This window comes from Poecile atricapillus, chromosome 8, assembly GCF_030490865.1.
Source record: "Poecile atricapillus isolate bPoeAtr1 chromosome 8, bPoeAtr1.hap1, whole genome shotgun sequence".
In the NCBI taxonomy this organism is placed as follows: Eukaryota; Metazoa; Chordata; class Aves; order Passeriformes; family Paridae; genus Poecile; species Poecile atricapillus.
Genome location: NC_081256.1, coordinates 12,212,556 through 12,231,738, shown reverse-complemented (window position 1 = coordinate 12,231,738; position 19,183 = coordinate 12,212,556). Strand labels below are relative to the sequence as shown.

The 19,183-nt window shown below is 39.5% G+C and overlaps 1 protein-coding gene across 15 annotated transcripts in view; it reads left to right on the top strand.

Moving 5' to 3' along the window:
* The window catches only part of TRIP12 (thyroid hormone receptor interactor 12), a 79,898-nt gene that overhangs the window by 36,520 nt on the left and 24,195 nt on the right, over positions 1-19,183 (top strand). For 13 of the 15 annotated variants that reach the window (XM_058844402.1, XM_058844400.1, XM_058844404.1 and 10 more), the window contains 13 exons: positions 398-1,197; positions 9,972-10,077; positions 11,305-11,441; positions 12,336-12,419; positions 13,764-13,859; positions 14,840-14,988; positions 15,304-15,339; positions 15,423-15,518; positions 15,938-16,030; positions 16,165-16,326; positions 17,902-17,970; positions 18,080-18,245; positions 18,934-19,051. In XM_058844402.1, the coding sequence (XP_058700385.1) occupies positions 398-1,197; positions 9,972-10,077; positions 11,305-11,441; positions 12,336-12,419; positions 13,764-13,859; positions 14,840-14,988; positions 15,304-15,339; positions 15,423-15,518; positions 15,938-16,030; positions 16,165-16,326; positions 17,902-17,970; positions 18,080-18,245; positions 18,934-19,051 (2,112 nt within the window). The remainder of the gene's footprint in view (positions 1-397; positions 1,198-9,971; positions 10,078-11,304; positions 11,442-12,335; positions 12,420-13,763; positions 13,860-14,839; positions 14,989-15,303; positions 15,340-15,422; positions 15,519-15,937; positions 16,031-16,164; positions 16,327-17,901; positions 17,971-18,079; positions 18,246-18,933; positions 19,052-19,183) is intronic. The other 2 variants (XM_058844409.1, XM_058844414.1) reach the window with 2 other exon arrangements.

Here is a 19,183-nt window from a genome sequence, read left to right as displayed (position 1 = left end):
CAAACATTCAGTTAATAGCTTCATGGCTTGATTTTTGTTCGTTTTTAATCAGTTTGACATATAGATATGTATATATATATGTATAAAAGTAAATATGTTATTTAACTAATAATAGTTAAATAGTTTTAACTATTCAAGTTAAACTTCCTTTTTAAAAAAGAGGTGTATTGTGCTTTTATTTTGCAAGCTACTTAGGTTTTATGCTAGCAAATACATACAAAATGACGGTTCTCATAGAAGCATGTGGGGGTTTTTGTTTGCTTCAATGTAAACTTAACAGTTTCTTAAATGCAGTGTCCTTTATTATTGAAGAATGATGATATTTATCATGCAAAATTCTTACAACTGGGGGGCTTCTTGAGTTCAACTCTAACACTGTTCCTGCTTACTTCTACAGAGGCTGTAGTTCATCTGCTGTTTTAATACCACAACAAGAAGATCCAGAGAGAGTCAATACTTCAGAAAAGCAAAAAACGGGGCAAGTGCCTAAGAAAGACAATTCTCGAGGAGTTAAACGCAGTGCTAGTCCAGATTACAGGAGGACCAATTCTCCTAGCTCTGCTAAAAAACCCAAAGCACTTCAACACACTGAAACTTCCCCAGAAACTAACAAGCCACATACTAAATCTAAGAGAAGACACTCAGACCAAGAGCAGCCCAAGTCTACACAATTGCCATCAACAAGCAAGGCTCACACCAGAAAGGGTGGAGCTGCTGGTAGCTCCCGAAGTCAGAAAAGGAAAAGGACAGAGAATCTGTCTTGTATAAAGAGTGGGTCATCAGTTGAATCAACTGGCACTGAAGAAAAGTCAGCAAAAGTCTCCAAGCTGGCTTCAAAATCGGTGACCTCAGCCAAAGCTGGGTGTAGCACCATCACCGATTCTTCTTCTTCAGCTTCCACCTCCTCCTCCTCTTCTGCTGTTGCTTCTGCTTCTTCTACTGTTCCTCAGGGTGCCAGAGTGAAACAGGGAAAGGACCAGAGTAAGGCTAGACGTTCCCGTTCTGCATCCAGCCCCAGTCCAAGAAGGAGTAGCAGGGACAAAGAACCAAGTAAAACAGGTGGCTCTTCAAAATTTGACTGGGCTGCTCGATTCAGCCCAAAAGTCAGTCTCCCTAAAACAAAACTGTCTCTACCAGGCTCCTCCAAGTCGGAGACATCAAAACCTGGACCTTCAGGACTACAGGCTAAGCTAGCAAGTAAGTTGTTCTTTTCTGGAAGAATAAACACATGTTTTAAATCAAAGCTTCTAAACAAATTGTTGTGTTTTTTCAAGCTGCTTGTGATACTCCTAGAAAAATTAACTTGTAGTGTGTTCTGCTGAGTTAAGTAAAGCTGTGACTGAAACTGTCTAGAGCTAAAGCAGATGATTTAAGTTCAGACAGTGTTCTGTAAATTTAAATTGCTTCTGTGTCTAACAAATAGATCTTAAAAATAAAATATGTGCAAAATAATTGGATGTTGTGATGGGGGCATATATGTTATCAAACACTCTTGATTATATTCCTTTTGTCAGATTTTTAATCCCCCTCATTTTCTTAAGTCTTTTGTTCTGAAGTGAGAATGATAAATGATGGAAAACAAATAGACCACATGTGGTTTCTTCTTTCAAGCTTACTTTCTTGATTCTTCCTTGTTGTGAGAATCTAAGGTTTTAACAGCTGTAGTTCTTGTAAACCTGATATGCATAATGCTGGAGATATTAGTCACTTTATCTTCTAAGCTGTTCTTAAAAAGTATGGCTTCTTTCTCGTTCTGAGTTTGAATAGCAGCTACCGTTCCTGAACACGATCACTGAGAAACATAGGCCATTTCCAAGCCAAGCACCTGCTTGCTAGTATGCAGATATGCTTGTAGCCCTGTTGTCTTGGACAATTTTTTAAAAAAAAGTGTGTTTTGCTGCCTTTGTATACTGAGTAATTTATTTATTGCATGTATTCTCTAAAACTTGATGTAAGTGGTTGAATTCCTAAGCTTGCTTTCAGTTGTTCTGTTACTTTAGGCATGATCACAAGTAGCTTGTCCCAACTGGGACACATCAATAGCTAATACTAATGCTGGAAGTAGGTGAAATAATCAAAAGCAACTGGGTGTCTTCCTGTATAATCAGTGTAGGTCAATTAAATTTAACAGGTGTGTTTTAGCTAATGTGCATGACTGGGGTATTGATTCTGGAATGACCTAACCTAACAGATGAAGAATGGCATTTGGGAAGGAGACAGGAGTTATTTGCTTTACAGCAAAGTTTTTTTTCCTACCTGCTCTGTGATTCAAGACTACCAGGTGATGAGTTCCAGAATCAGAACTCTGAATTTGCACAGGGTGGAAGGAGAGGGAAGTGAGTAGAAGTCAGGGAACAGTGGGAATGACCAACAACTTCTGAGATAAGTCAGGCTACAGGCAAGGAAGAAAGGCAACAGGAAGGAGAAAGAATTTACCTCCAACAAGTGAACAAGAAGATGAAGGCAGAGAGGAATCCATGTGATAAGTTACAAAACTTCTTGAAGGAATGAGAAGGGGAAAGGTGGAATAGCACAATGTAAAGGGTTGTGTACCTTGAAAAACAGCACTGAGAATGTGAGCCTAAGCTGTTACTGCAAAGACTGAACTGAGAAAGATACTTTGACTTGACTTTCAAGTCATAGAAGAGCTAAAGGTCTTTTGCTAGAAGATACTCAAATATATGTGACAAAAGCAAGTTGGTAGGGATTGTAAGTGTGTGTATAAAATGTCACTGCCAAGGGGCACAAAGCATGGTGAGAGATGTTTGTACACGTGATAGAGAACCAAGTTACTTTCTGTAGAAGACATTTCAGTTTGAGGGAGAGGAAAAGTACTAACAGGTGATATCAGGAAGTCTAAAATGTCTAATGCCTTTTTACTTTACCATACATTACAGCAAAACTTATTCCAGTAGATATCATTGATCACCAAATGTTACTGTAAGAGCCCAACCTAGAGCGGAAGTCTTAAACTGAGATAGTTTCAGTCTCAGCCTTTCAAATAGTGCTCTCTGATAACAGGTTGAGGTGATCTTGGAATCAATAGTAACTACTGTTAGCTTAGTCCTTTTTAAAAAGAGAAAGCTTGTGTGACACACACTTTCAAACTATTTGGACAAATTTGAAGTATTTTAACAAAACACACATTTTGCATAATGCTGAGAAGTGTCATGAAAATAAGATGATAATAAACCACAGGGTAGATTTTTGAGAAAGAATGTGGGTGAGTTCAGATTTGTTTTCTGTAGCAAACCAGTAGCCTTAAAGGATAAGGGAGCAGAAGAAAGTGATGTCTCACACAAATATTAACACCCTGGGGCTTTCTAAAGTAGAAAGGCAAAGAGTGAGCTAGATGAAATTGAGCTGTATTCCATTCTACCTGGAAACAAGTCCTTAGAAGTCATAATAATTCTGTGTAGAAACTAAAAGCTTAAACTTGGTAAGCTTTTATAGATGTATGTATTGTGAAACACGTTTGGAGAAGACTGAAATAGGGCTTATAGAATTAGTAGGAGATAACAAAAAGATAACTGCAAAAACTTCAGGAAAAGGATAGGTGGAAGTGGTTCTAGGAAAATAAGTGGGGGGAGAAGGGGATATTATTTAGGCTAACATAAAATCATACAATGATTTGGTTGAAAGGAATCTTAAGGATCATCTCATTCCAGACCCCCTGCCACAGGCAGGCCACCTTCCACTACACCAGGTTCTCAAAACCCTATCTGGTCAGTCATGTGTATATAAATGCAATGCTCTTGCCTTCTGGAGATGGTGCAGTTCAAGGAGTACAAGAATCATTGTTAGGGGTTGTGATCTTTAAGTGAAAAATAACAGCAATTCATCTGACTTAGTCTACTGAAGAGAAGAATGAGGAGAAACGTGGTTGCCATCTTTGCAGAAATTTTTCACATGCGGGAGGAGAATACCCTGAAGTTTCTTGTCCAATCCTCCTGGATAGCTGAAGAGGTATTAAATCCAGGCCGGGTGACTTTCAGAGTGTTAAACTCTACACAGTGGTCTCTGTAACTGAGCAGTGACATCACTGAAGAACAACTAAAGAATATGTTCGAAGAATAAAAACAGGCAAGACTAAAGTTCTTCACATCTCTTTGAGTAGTTGAATATTTTTTCTCGGGGCAAAGGGAGAAGAGAGGAAGAAAGCAAGTTTTTTATTTTGCTCTCGTGACTTGACTATTTTCACAACCCTTTCAGGCTGTGTTGTAGGGTCTTTTTAAGTGTTGCAAATCGGGTCATGTTACGGATTATGTAACATAAAATTAAGCTTAATTATGTTTCCATTATTGGGGAAATATTTGCTGTCCTGTGTGTATTGTCTTGTGGCCCTTAAGTAGGAAGAAGCTGGGACAGCGCTAAGAGTGGGGTAATTTAGGATAGCTGTTCCTCCCTGGGAAGTCTGTACCTAGTTCTTGGAGATTTGAGGGATTAGGGGGGTTATTGGTGTATGCACTGAAAAGCCACGCGGACATAAAGATGGAGTATGAATGGTATATAACTCCTGGCTTTGAGGGATTTAGCAGAGGTGAGGGAGAAAAGAGTCAGAAAATAGCTCTGAATTAGTTTATTTGGGATTGTGGGTACAGTGGTGGCTTGGGTGATGGTAGTTAGAGTCTTGGAATTGTGGACTTGGGATTGAGGCAGTAAGATGGCTAGCTTGGAGATACTTGGTTTAATTGTGGTGACAGGCTGTGTGGGGCATTATTAAGAGCAGGGGATGTCTGGGTTGGTACTGAGGGAGGGTAATAGTGGAATATTGAAATGACAGGAGGCTGTCTTGCCTTCCCCTGCTACAGCTCTTTTTAGCCTATCTCAATTAGTGAGAAGAACAGCCTTGCACAGGAGCAAACCTAAAATTCCAGTCCTAACAAGTAAATCACTCTTGATTGCCTTTCTGAACTGCAGATGAAGGGCTTTCTAGGTTATGAACTGTGAAAGTTTGTCTTTGTTTTGGCTTGGGTAATACATTCAGCATAATATGTGATTGCAGTACAGCTGCATTCAGAACTTTACTTTTGCACAACAAAATCTTCCTTAAAAAATGCTGACAAGTAAACACACTTAAATGTGAAGTTAAGATTTTTAGTTTTATTTGTTAAGCTGTGCTATTTCAGGTTTAGCCTGTTTGAATGTTATTTTCCTTCTGACTCATAAACATGAGTGCTTGGCATGCAAAATAGGATGATGTCAGGGCATAAGCAATGTATGTCTGCCATAAGAAAGCCTGTGCTTCTGCTTTAATTCTGAAGTTTACTTCTGAAGTTTTTGCAGGTGCTAAATATAAGATGCTTAAACCTGATTTTCTTTGAGGGGTTTGGATTAGAGATCATTTTGGTAAACTTGACACCCACATATCTGTGGGCCCTGAAGGGATGCACCTACAAGTATTGAGGGAGCTGGCAGATTTTTACTGCTAAGCCACTCTCGATCATCCTTGAAAGGTCATGGAGAACAGCAGATGTGCCTCAGGAAAGTTAGTGTCACTTCAGAAAGGGCAAGGAAGAGGACCCAGGGAACCATAGGCTGATCAGCCTCATCTCCATCCCTGGGGAGATGATGGAAGAACTCATCCTGCACTGTCATCTCTAAGCATGTGAAGTAAAAAAAGATTATCAGTAGTAGTCAACATGGATTCACCGAGGGGAGGTAATGCTTGACTAGTCTGATAGTCTGCTGTGGTGGAATGGCTGGCTGAGTAGATGAGGAGAGAGCAGTGGATGTTGTCTGCCTTGACTTCAGCAAGGATTGTGACTGTCTCCGGTAGCATCCTTATAGCTCAGGAGGTGTGGGTGAAGTGAATGACAATGGACTGGGTTGAGAACTGACTGATTGGCAGAGTTCAGAGGTTGTGATCAGCAATGCAGTGTCCAGTTGGAGGCCTGTAGCTGGTAGTGTTGCCCGGCAGTCGATATTGGGTTCAATCCTGTTCTACTGGTTCATCAATGACCTGGATTAGGGGGCAGAGTGCACCCTCAGCAAGTCTGATGATACAAAAGTGAGAGGTGTGGCTGATAGACCAGAGGTTGTGCTACCATTCAGTTAAACCTGGAGGAGCTACAGAGTTGGGTGGAGTGGAACCTAATGAAGTTCAAAGGCAAGTGCAGGGTGCTGCACCTGAAGAGGAATAACTTCACACACCAGTGCAGGTTAGGAGCTGACCTGCTGGAAAGCAGCTCTGTGGAGAAGGACCTGGGGGCTCTGGTGGAGAACAGATGGTGCATGAGCCAGCAGTGAGCCCTTGTGGCTAAGAAGGCAAACAAAATCCTGGGTTGCATTAGGAAGAGTACTGCTAACAGATCAATGGAGTTGATCCTGCTCCTCTACTTTGCCTTGGTGAGGCCTCACCTGGGGTGCTGTGTCCAGTTCTGGTCTCCCCAGTTCAGGGAAGACAAGGAACTAAAAAGATCTGGTGGAGGTCTATGAGGGGTCTCATGAGGAAGGGCTGAGACATCTGTGCCTGTTGAGCCTGGAGAAAAGATGAGTTACCAATGCCTACAAATACTTCAGGGGTGGTTGTCAAGAGATTAGGGCCAGACTTCTTTCAGTGGTGCCCAGCACCAGGACAAGCAGCAGAGGACACAAACTGAATACAGAAAGCTCTACTGAATAAGAGGAAAAACCTCTTTGAGAGTGACAGAGCAGTAGAACAGGCTGCCCAGAGAGACAGTGGAGTCTGCTTTTCTGGAGATACTCAAAACATGCCTGGACATGACCAGTGAACCTGCTGTAGCACTGGGGTTGGATGATCTCTGGAGGTCGCTTCAGCCCGAACCTTTCTGTGAGTCTATGACAATTCCTCTATGTATTACAGAAATAGTGCTGAATAAACAACTTCTGGAGATGAACATCAAGCCAATTCCTCTGAGAGCCCTTGCTGTCTGTCTCTGACAGTGTGACTGGTGCTTTCCTCTATTGGGCATACACAAGGTGTCTTTAATCTCATTTTCTTGAACACTGACTGTGCTCTATTTACTGGTGAATGCTTGCCACTTTCAGCCTCCTGCAACTCCTAAAGACACAGGACTAACCTTCAGTTTGGAGGCTGTGCTGGCCAGCCCAAATTTTAATGACAATGTGAGTGAAAGGAGGAAGGCACAGTCTGAAGAAATTAGCAGTTCTGAAGTTAAGGTATTGGGAAGATGCAAAGGATTTGCAAAAGATGCAGGTGGTAAGATTGACTTAAAGTTGATTAAGAAGGCTTCTTAAGGGCAGAGTGGCATTGAACAGCAGGAAGGGAACATGCTGTGAGAAGACTTTCTTCACATTTTCTTTTAGCCTTTAAAATTAATAGAGGGAGGTGGAAGCTCAATTGTGTTCTGGTAGGTGCTCAGAGACAGAAAAGTAAAGACTTGGGAAAAGAAACACGTAGAAAGATCTGACAAGTAAAACTTTATTGAGAAGCAGGAGAAAATGTGCTCAGCTCTTCTGGGTGCTCAGGGTGTGATGTGTTCTGCAGCTCACCCACCAAGCAGTAACTGGGTAACTGTGCATTCTCTACAACCCTCTGAGTTAATTCAGTTTAAAGAGAAAGTGGCTAATTTAATGCCACTTATGGAAAAGGATATCCCATTTTACTGCATCTTTGCCCTATTGCTCGATGGTGTCTGTGCTCGCCTGACCCTTAAGCAAGCTTAGCTCACTAAATGGGCAGAATGCTGAAACAAGAAAGTGGGTGTCACATGTGTACTTTGTACATCTTGGGATTGATTTGGGAAAAATAGGAGATGGGTGGGCCATACTTTTAAACAACAGTAAGCTGTTAAGCTGGCTCTGCTGCTTTGTGAAACTCCTGCCCTTAGCAGAAGTCCTGTTTTGACATGAGCTAAGTCAGTCTTCACTTACAGGGGATGTGTGGTGTCTCATCAATAGCCCATGACAAAGCTAATATGAAGTTACCTAATTTAGATTAGACTATTTGAAAATGACTACTCACAGACTTGAAATAGTAAATGGTGTGCTGACATAAAGGATGAAAATGTGCCTTTTTTTCCCAGTGAACTCTACTGTATGAAGATGATTAATTTATTCTTCTAATGTAAAGCAAAACTGCATTTCACTTAGAATTTCACCACAGTGTTACAGGTACCGAATAACCTAGTTTTCCATATGTGTTATAGATGAGAAAGTGTATTTCTGAATTCAGTGGGGCAAACACATTTTATCTGTGGAGTAGTACAGTGCTGTACCTAGTGCCAGTTGAAGAATGCATTTTCTAGTGTAAAATACAACCAGCTCTGAGGGAAATTTTGATGTATCATGGTACTTCTGAGTACTTGGGAGTTGTAGCTACAGCATGGAACCCTGCTGCAGTCATTTTAAATGAGTTTTGTCTTGTGTCTCTATCTTAGGATGTTTTTCTTCTGCCACACCTGTGCCCCCCCAAGTATTGCATATAGTGTATGTAAGTAAGGTTTGAGTCATTGTGCTGTGGTAACTTCAGCTTACAGTTTTGCTTTCAAAGCAAGTGTAGTAAAAATGCCACTACTTTTTGAATATTCAGAAAAGTTACGTATGTTCTATATGTAGAGATCATGTGGAAATTCAAGTGACTGGCCTGCTTCAGTTCAGTGCTTGGTGGCTTTTAAATACAGAATATTGTTGTATTCTTAAGGTTGCCAAATGTCTTGAGTTGCTAAGCCAAGTGTGTGGTAAATGAATAAATATCAGGTTAACCTTGATCTGCATAGACCTTAACTGCATACAGCATTGTGTTTCTGGGTCAGTTATGCTATGGTGTTTGAAAAGACACACTCTTGGCCAGATCAGTAGTAGTTTTATAAATCACTTTTCCATTTCTGTTAAATATCCAGTCAGAGGCAGCACAGTTATCATTTCATCCCTCTGTACCACAACTCTGCATTCCTGGAATGTTTTCAGATTAAGGAAATAGGAGCTAGTTTCATAACTTTTGAACTTAAATGCATTGCATGTTTAAGTATGTTTTATTTCTGCTTTGTTGCCAGAAGAGGGAGCAGTCATCTAACGTTTCAAAAATGTTTACATCTGTTCTAGTAATAATATGTCTGAATTCAGTGTTATGATGTTCTCTTCTATTGTATTCATTTATTTTGGAGATACATCAATGGGGTCACTGCAATGTCAAACTGGGCCTGATAAAAAATTATTTTTGCCCTAAATTATCAGTTTTGTGCTTTGGAAGCTGCCATTGGATATTTCACCTGATAGTAAGATTCCTGAGAATCATCTGAGACTGTTGTATTGCGTGGGTTTTTGTGTGTTTAACCTGGTTCTGCAGTGGGATGTTACCAACCCACTGGCTTTGTCACCTAGAGCATTATCAATTGGGTTGGTTTTCAAAAGTACAAATACTTGTAAATCAAACACTGGAACTCCTTTTCCAAAGCAGTCAGACTGGCCTTACGACAGTAAGAGGGGCTGAAGGGCTGTAGTTGAAATAGGAACACAATACGTGGGATAGATCTCAGCACTGACAGTGCTTGACTCCTGGAGGAGAGCATGGTTCTGAATGAAAACAGCTATTTTAAAGCTTTACTAGTGTGAATAAAACTGACTAAAATTTGAGATTGGAACCACCATTGCCTTCCCTCTCAAAATGTAGTTTCTTTTGTCTAAGGCTAAAACATCTTCTTTTAATTGTTTGAACGTCGAAGTTATATGCTTGTATCCCATAATGTGATACCTGTTTAGCATGAGAAAGATGATCTATAGCTGTAATATATAGTTCAGGAAAAAGATGCCTACATAAAAACTTGGAGTTTAGTATTACTTAACTCAATGAGTAAATGTCTGAACCTTTTTTTACAGGTAGAGCAGTTCGGTGTAAGGTGACTAAAATTGGTGTGGGCTTATTGTGGTTCTTATGTAGAAGCTGTTCTTCTATGTGGAGGTTTCCTGTACACAAAAGTTCAACTTCTCTGTAGAACTGACATCTATTTAAAGACTGATTTACTCTCAATTCTTTACATGTTGCATAGGTCTAAGAAAATCTACAAAGAAGCGCAGTGAATCACCACCTGCTGAGCTCCCCAGTTTACGGCGGAGCACACGGCAAAAGACCACGGGCTCCTGTGCTAGCACCAGGTAAAACTTAGGGAAATAAAACGTTATTATTACAGTGAGTTGGTAGTGATGTCATTTTTATGCATGAAAATTGGCCTTGTCTGTTTCTGTCTTGGCTGTTGTAAAAGTGGCTATAGCTTTTCAGGCCTGCTGGATTACTCTGTACACTGGTGCCATGGATAGTACATAGAATTTGGCACCATCAGACTTACTGGAAGTCCCTCAGCTGTGCAGGTGGAGGAAGAGAGCCAAAGCCAAAGCAATCCTGTCCTTTGAAAGGTGTTTAAGGAGACAGACAGTAGTGATGAACTACTGTCCATTATGAATAGTGAAATAGATATTTTTTTTGGAAAATAAGACTTTGTGGTACCACACAGGAGTCAGTTTTAATAGGGTGCACTGTTTAGCTGACTCAGCTTGTCAGCAGTTTGATATGAACTGCATCTAAGTACTTAATGTACTTCCTGATGCAGAGGAGAAGTTAGTCCCGAATTAGTAATTTTAAACAGCTGGAGATTAAATGGGAGAGTTAATGTATCCTGTGATGCAATAAATTTCTGTAGTTGCATATATTGTGGGACTAGATGTAGGGAGCCTTAACAAGCTTTATTTTTGTTCTCATGCCTAGACTGTTTAGTACTTCTAGCACATCCTCTTTTCCTTCTTCCACACCATTAGAAAACCTCTTCTGAGGTCTTGATTTTGTTGTCAAGTGTGTATTTGAATTTGACTGTTTATTTTGAAGGCCTGTGTATTTGTAGTGATGAAGGCTGTAGTGTTTAAGACTGCAAATCTAAATAGGCTCATCCTCTCAAACTTGTTCTGACACTGAAAACCAAGTTGAATGTCAAGAGTCCTTTTCTTGCTTTCAGTAGTTCAGAACTTCCTCTAAAGATGATTACTTGATCATTGGCCTTCTCAAATGTGTGTGTAATTTATAACTTACAGTCACTTCAATCTTGCTTATTTTTGTTGTTATGTTTTAATAGACTGCCTGGTCTTAAAATGTATAATATAAGGACCTGTCTGTAATGCCCTAGTGTAAACAAATCACTGCCTTGGTGCAGGGCAGGTAGTGTACAGAAGTGCTGGATAATTTTTTGATGATTGAGTCTTCTACTAACTCCTTGTTTGTGCAAGGTTGTGGCAGTGATGTACAGAAATATTATGTAGTCTTTAGTAGGCTTACATTAATAGATCTCTTATATTAGTTCATGAAGTCTTAAACTTTGTTTTTTTAACCTTTAGTCGGCGAGGCTCTGGCCTGGGCAAAAGAGGAGCAGCTGAAGCTCGCCGACAGGAGAAGATGGCTGATCCTGACAACAACCAGGATGGGGTTAACTCTTCAGCTGCACGGACAGATGAGCCTCCCCAGGGAGCTGCAGGTAAGAAGGAATTCCAGAATTTTTTAGTATAGTTGCTAGTATAAAATTCTTTGAATTTAAAAATAATTAAATGGATTAGCTTCTGAAGAGACATTATTTAAGCTACTAAATAATGCTGGAAGGTTTTTGAATGAGAGGGCCCCTTACATTTGATTGCATTTTTTTTGCTATGTAGTACATGTTTGTTATGCTTTTTTGTAGTATTCAAACTATATCCACTAATCCAGATGTTATAAGCTTCTGCTACCTTTAAAAAAAGTGACTTCAGCTGATGCTACATAAATACTCCCATCTGAAAAGACATCAAACTGTTCAGAATACAGAAGGCATACATTACCTGTAAAAGCTCTGTTGAAACTACTCATAAGTATTCTACAGATTTTCTGTTGAAATTGCAATCTTGTCTGTACTGAAGAAATCTGTGACCAGGTTGAATACTGTTACTTGCACAGTTCTGTTAGAGGATAATTTTATCATCTGGTCCTAATTAGTGAGTTCAAAGGAGCTGTGCAATAATTACGATGAATGATAGAAAATATTAAACATTCTATACTTATAGCTGGCTACATCAGTACAAAAAGTAATGGAAACTAACTTCAGCATAATAATTAAGAAAATTACATATTTAAGGATACAGGTAAATCTGTCTGAAACTCAATTTTATGGACTTAGTTGTATTTTTTTCTTTTTTTTGTTTTGATAAAGCCATTTTTTTCAGCTTTTGGAAAGTACTAGTCCTCTAGGACTGGTCTGTTTTAAAATGGAAGTTTTATAGGAGTTTGCTGGTGGCAGTATTAAATGCAGTGTGCTTTTGATGGCAGAGCCTTTTTTTTATATGAGTTTCATGGCTTTAAAGACATTGTAACTTGTATTAATCTCCTATTGTTTCTTTAGCTTCTAGTTCTGTTGCTGGGGCTGTAGGTATGACAACTTCTGGAGAAAGTGAGTCAGATGATTCTGAGATGGGAAGACTACAAGGTATAAAAGTTGTTACTAATTTACCTTTTTGGTTGTTAGCAGCCTATAAATAGCCATACCTACACAAACTCTGTATGACATTCAAGTGGGAAGGCTGTATTTTTGTTTCACTGTCTGTGAATGTGTTTTTGCTTACAGTAATTCTGAAGCAGGGATTTACAAGCCTTAATGCACAAAAGATGCAAGGATGTCTGAAGGAGGGTGGGATAGTGTCTTTATTCATTTTTACTACTGATGATTTTCTAGGAGGAGGCTGGGGGGAGGGAACTGAGAACTCAGTCATATTAAGTGTGAAAGCTCAAGTATGAACATATTCTTTGCAAAAATGTTTTAAGTTTAGAGGCCAGGTTAGGCCTACTATACTCTGCCTGCTTCTGGATAACTTTTTTTTTTTTTGTGCTTGTCATTCATACCCGTGTTGCTGTAAGCTTTGACCAAAAAAAGTCTGAATGTTCTTAAAATGCTTGCTTTTGTGCTTGGGCTAAAGGAGTCTGGTCTCTCAAAACCAGAGAGTATGACAGGTATAAACTCAGTTTGCATGTCCTGCAACTGGTCCAATGATTTTGCTTCTACATTGCAGGGAGTCCTGAGATCATGATCTCCCTTGCAAATGACAGGTTTTTATTAATCTGGATATTTAATGTGGAAGTGAGAGCTGTCAGTATCAGTTCCTTTGCTTATAGTTCTCAGTAAGTATAGGTATGCATTAGGAATACTGGGCTAAATTGGTTTTCACTATTAATGATTATTTTACTGATCAGCAGTAGTTATGGTTGCTACAGTAAAAATCCAAATCACCCACTTAGTTTAGCTTAAGTAAGAGTACTGTGAAGTGTTGAAAATCAAAGAAGAAACCTGCTAATACTTAAGAGTTCTTCCCTTTCCTGCTCATCAGCAAATAAGGCTGTTGAACTTGTTTTTCAGTGTCATTTTTTTCAGAGTAGTAGTGCCTGCAGGTCCTGAAAACATGAAGATAAGCTTAACCCATCCTGTGTAGTTTGAGTTCAGATTTGAAATTACAGCCTGATGTATCTGCTCTTCTGGCTCTAGGCTTATAACAGTTTAATAGATGAGATTACTTCTATGAAATACACAGCTGTGGAAACTCAGCGGGTGACTTCATAAAGGGCCTTAATGCTCTGATAAAAACAAAAATGAGTTACTTGTTCCTTTAAGGTCATCTTTTTGGTGTTTTTTCAAAATTAAGGTAGCTGCAATTATCTAATCCTAACTCTTGAAGTATCACAATTCTAGTGGTCTTAAATGATATCATCACAGAATTTAAGCTTTTAAAAATATACGTAGAAGCTTTGACAATGGCTGTTATCCTCTGTTTGCTTTTAGCTCTATTAGAGGCTAGGGGTCTTCCTCCTCACCTGTTTGGCCCTCTTGGTCCTCGGATGTCGCAGCTCTTCCACAGGACAATTGGAAGTGGAGCTAGTAAGCAAAGTTTGTCTAATTTGACTTAATTCTTTCCACTTCCAGACTAGTAGAATTCAGCCAATAGTAAATCTAATATTTGTATTAGCTTCATAGTTTAGTATGGTATTTTACGTGTTGAAGACTTGTATGTCATGATAGTGCTAGACCACTTGTCAACAATTTTAATTTGCTTACCTTCCTTTAAGGAAGAAAAATTTGCCTTAGCTGTATTTCTTTGCTTTTCTTTTTTGGGGCATCTTTATGTTCCCTTCTAGGTGGGGAAGGGAGGGTTCCTGCCTTTTCACCCCTTCCTTATCTTTTTCTTTTGCATGATGGGCTGCTTAACAAAAGACCTCTCCAACCCTCTTGGGTTTTTTGCTAGCTTTAAACAAATGCTTAAGCTAGCTTTAAAACAATTAGTAGATGTCAGCTCTAAGTTACATTGGTTTTAGTTTCAAAAGTGTCTTAGGTTTCGGACAGGATGATTTTCCTTCAGACATTGTGTCAGTGAGAATGTGGGTCCTTAGACTTGTTGCACCATGTCTGCACTATGCAGCTGGACGAGATGTGCACCTTCCAGTCCCAAGTCTGGCTTCCCAGGAGAGCCAGAGGCAGCCTGTTAGACTGCATGCCAAGAAGAGGATGGGGTCTCATGGGTGCTCCATGTGCTGTATTCTCTGGGGGGTGTTGCAAAGTCCTTTGCTGCACAAAGGTGGGATGGTTTGGGTTCTGGCACCTGCTGTAGGTTGGCAAGATGGCTGTGCTGAGCAGTGTGGCGGACTCCCTGTGCTGACCAGTCTGCACTGGAAAGGCAGCCAAGAGTGAGATTTTGTCTCCCTTCCCTATTCCCCCTTTTTATGACAGGGAAAGGAAATGAAACTACAAATACAGAGGAAAACAAACTATCTCTGGTCTTCCACTCTGGCAGAAGTATAGCATAACAGTTCCTTGAACACTTTCTAATACCTTTTTTCCTAAATTTTTTTCTGGATATCTAGGTTCTAAAGCTCAACAGCTTTTACAAGGTCTCCAAGCCACTGATGAAAGTCAGCAATTACAGGCAGTGATTGAGATGTGCCAGCTGTTGGTTATGGGAAATGAAGAAACATTAGGAGGATTTCCAGTCAAGAGTGTTGTACCAGCTTTGGTAAAGATCTAATCTCAGATTTCTATTGGAGGATATAATATTTCACTCAATGTCTTGCTTAAATAATCATTATTTATTCATTATTATTCTAGGTGTTTATATGTGTATCTATCTTATTTGATTTTGAGAGGATGTTTTGCTAAGTTTTGGTAGTCCTATTAATTTTTTAATAGCTCAAGAATAGGCAGTGGTTCTTTTGGAATTTTTGCGAACATTCAAAATCCTGAGTCAAAAGCTATCATAGTGATTTGTACCCTTTTTATGATGATATCTAGATATATTTTTCTTAACAAACAATGCTTTTTTTTTAAACAGATAACACTGCTGCAGATGGAGCACAACTTTGACATTGTAAGTCGTTTGTAATATTTAAGAAGCTTTTGAAATGTAAAAATGTTTCTGAACTTAAAATCAAATATCTGTGTATTTAATAGATGAATCATGCATGTCGGGCCTTAACATACATGATGGAAGCACTTCCCAGATCATCTGCTGTAGTGGTAGATGCAATTCCTGTCTTCTTGGAAAAGGTAAAATGAAGTCAAAACAATGATAAAAACAGCATGAGAGGATTTTATCTTTCGTTTTAACTTTCGGAAATGCCGTTAAGATGGTGGCTTCTTTTCATGGCTTACAAGATACTACAAAATGTGTGAGAAGCTTCTAAAGCCAGGCTTAATCTTTGCTCCCACCCTTACTGAAAAGTGCTCTCTTCTTCACTGAGAACTTTTTGTTGGATTGGGGTTTCAAGCATACAAAATGTGTAATTAAATGAGCTGTTGCCTCTTGGAGTAGCTCCATGGCTGAGGTAGCCTTAAACTGGCAGACTTGGTCAGACCTGCCTTCATTAGCATGTGTGTCTTAGCTGTATGTCCGAGTGTTAATCAAGATGATTATTTTTGCAAATTGGTTTAGAAATTAATATACAAGCTTTTTTGTTTTCTTGCAGCTGCAAGTTATCCAGTGCATTGATGTGGCAGAGCAGGCGCTTACAGCCCTGGAGATGTTGTCACGCAGGCACAGTAAAGCCATTCTGCAGGCAGTAAGTAAAACCAAAAAAAAGGCAGTTTTTCTAGCTCTACATCTTGGTAATCTTCTCTGAAGATGAAATAAGAAAACAACTTTCTGTGACTTTGGCAGTACTGAGAGTGAAAATGTTTGTTTGTTCTGTTATAGGGTGGGTTGGCAGACTGTTTGCTGTATCTGGAATTCTTCAGTATAAATGCACAAAGGAATGCACTAGCTATCGCTGCCAACTGCTGCCAGAGTATAACACCTGATGAGTTTCACTTTGTGGCAGACTCTTTGCCACTGCTAACACAAAGGTTAACCCATCAGGTAAGAGGTTGTTAAAAAATGGAACATTTTGATTTTGATCTGAAAGCAGTTCAAAGAAGTCTCTAGACGCCGTGTTCTTTGCTGTGTGTTACTTGACTTTGCAAGGTGGTAATTTACTTGAAGTTTCTATATGGCCAGGTTGTGATATACCAATGTACATATGGACCTCTTGTGGTTCTGTAAATGTGACATTTTATAAAACAAGACAAACAAGGTACTTCAGCTCAAGGCATGAGTAATGGTTTTGTAGTCCTTGTAAGAACAAGGACATCAGTGAGAGCAAGTCCAGTAATATTACTGGTTTTATTTTTTCTTAAAAGATGGGTTGCAAGGTTCTTGTCCACTTTAAATTCAGAACACCCTCAGTTTCAATTCTTGTGCTTTAACTTTTTGAGGGGGGGTTTACGGTGTTTCAAAAAAGTGCCTGCTTTAGTACAGTAGTTTGAAATGATGAATCTGAAATCAAGGGGATTTTATAGGCTGCATATCCTGCTGTGCTGCTGTGTTCATAAATGAGCACTTAAAATGACTGGTGCACCAAAGGCGATTTTTGGTGATCTGCTTGGTTGGCAGATCCCTGTTAAATAGATGAAAGAGGAGAAATATTTTGTTTGTTAACAAATTCAGTAATTGGAAGCTTCCAGGTAATGGTTTTTGTGTATTCTTGTGCTATTCTTAATTTTGCCTGCATCATCTTGCTGAAAGACTGCTTGAATCTTTGAGGCAGCTTCTAAGAAGCCAAATGACAGCTTTAGATTGTACCCTAGAAACAGGAAGCACCATTCTCACCAGTAGTAGGGACAAGTATTGATCCTGATCTCTGAAGAGAAGCTACAGCCCAACAAAGTAAGATTTCAAGAAATTTTGAAGTGGAAATTTTCTGGAAAAGAATCTTGAGTTAGCTCTTAACAGAATAGTTGAGGTTGGAAGAGATCTCTGTTATGTAGTCCTAGCTCCCCTGCAAGGTGAGCTGGAACAGATTGCCCAGGAGCATGTCCAGATGATTTTTTTTTCCTGTTTTTAAGTCTCCAAGGATGGAGACCTAGTCTCTCAGCCTAACCTTTTCCAGTGCTCAGCCACCCTTATAGTTAGTGTTTCATTATGTTCAGGCAAATTTTTTTTTAGCATTTAATTGAACTTTTAACTGGAGCTATTTTGAGGGCAGTCTTGTGTCTTTAGATTTGCTATGTTTTCTGTGCTGCCTAATATCAAAATCATGTTTCATGTAGTCTATAGAACAGTAACCTTCACTCCTGCTTGTTACTTCGGCTTTCTGGCACTTTTCCCTATTGTTTCCTCCTTGCAAAATCCAAAAAGAATATTAGAGATCAATTTATTCATCTCTAAAGGTCCCTAAAGGTATTTGTTTTGCAAGTGGGGGTGCGTTTCCCAGGGAATATGTAGGAAGCACAGCTGTATCAGGAGGTCACTGTAAACTCAAAAACCCAGAGCTGTAATGTTCTGTAAAACGTGATTAGACTGGCCCTGTTGGAGAAATTTTGTAAATGCCTCAAAATGACAGGATGTAATGCAAGTTAAAATATTTCAATTTAAACAAAACTTTTTTTATAACAGGACAAAAAGTCTGTTGAAAGCACTTGTCTGTGTTTTGCACGGCTAGTGGACAACTTCCAGCATGAAGAGGTAAGAGTGTGGATGGGGGTGCATTTCTGCCTTCTCCACCCACCCTGTTTCTCTTGAGGGCTCACCTTTCAGGGACTAATGTTTGCCATTTTGTTGTTCCCTCCTGAAGAACTTGCTGCAGCAGGTTGCTTCCAAGGACTTGTTAACTAATATCCAGCAGCTTTTGGTCGTGACACCTCCTATCCTGAGCTCAGGAATGTTCATCATGGTGGTGCGCATGTTCTCCCTGATGTGCTCCAACTGCCCCACACTTGCAGTCCAGCTTATGAAGCAGAGTGAGTTCTTACTCTTCCATGTTCTAGGGTGCCTGTTCATCTTAATGCCTACAGTCAGTACAGACGTCTTGTGCACTTGATTATATAAATACTCTGTACTTTTATTTTTTCTCTCTTACTGTGTTTCCCCTGGGATAAAAAGTTAAGTTAAACTTGTTAAAAGCTTTTATCCAGAGGGATTTTTATCCTTTTTCCTAGTTCTAGCTGTTGTCATTGCAGTGCTCACTTAATTTTGAGTCTGTATTGGCTGTACAAGCTATTCTTTCCAACACAAGCTGAATAATTATTTTCTTAGTTTTTACCATGTGGGGGAACCATGCACTTTAAGTACTGCTTCAAGGGGAAAACATTAACCAGAGTAACTGCTCTAGAGCTGTCTTAGTTGTCACTTGTTTTCTTCGTTCCATCTCACAGATTTTGACTGACCAATTCAACTGCCCTGTGTCTTTCCCTGTTTTCTTCTGTGTCTTGTGTATTGAGTAGTATTTCTCCTCTAGTTGTCCCTTAAAGGGAAAACCACAAACCCGAGACCTGAGAACAAAGACATTTCTTAGTGTTTAAAGAAAGACTTTTGTCCTATAGTCCACTCTATTTGCCTTGGGCAGTAACTATCTCCTCTGTGTAGTGTCCAACAGAAAATAGAATCCATATCTGATATAGGCAGTCTCATGAATAATAATTTTTATAGATATTGCAGAAACGCTTCACTTCCTCCTTTGTGGAGCCTCAAATGGGAGTTGTCAAGAACAAATTGACCTTGTTCCACGAAGTCCTCAAGAACTTTATGAACTTACTTCTCTTATCTGGTAAGTCTTGCAGTCCTAGGTTTTGGGCATGGTTGGTATGTTAAAATCCATAACTTCACTAAAATACGGCAAACAGTTTTCAGCTTAGATGGACTTGATTGTATGCTTCTAGTAAAATACTGTTTTAATGTT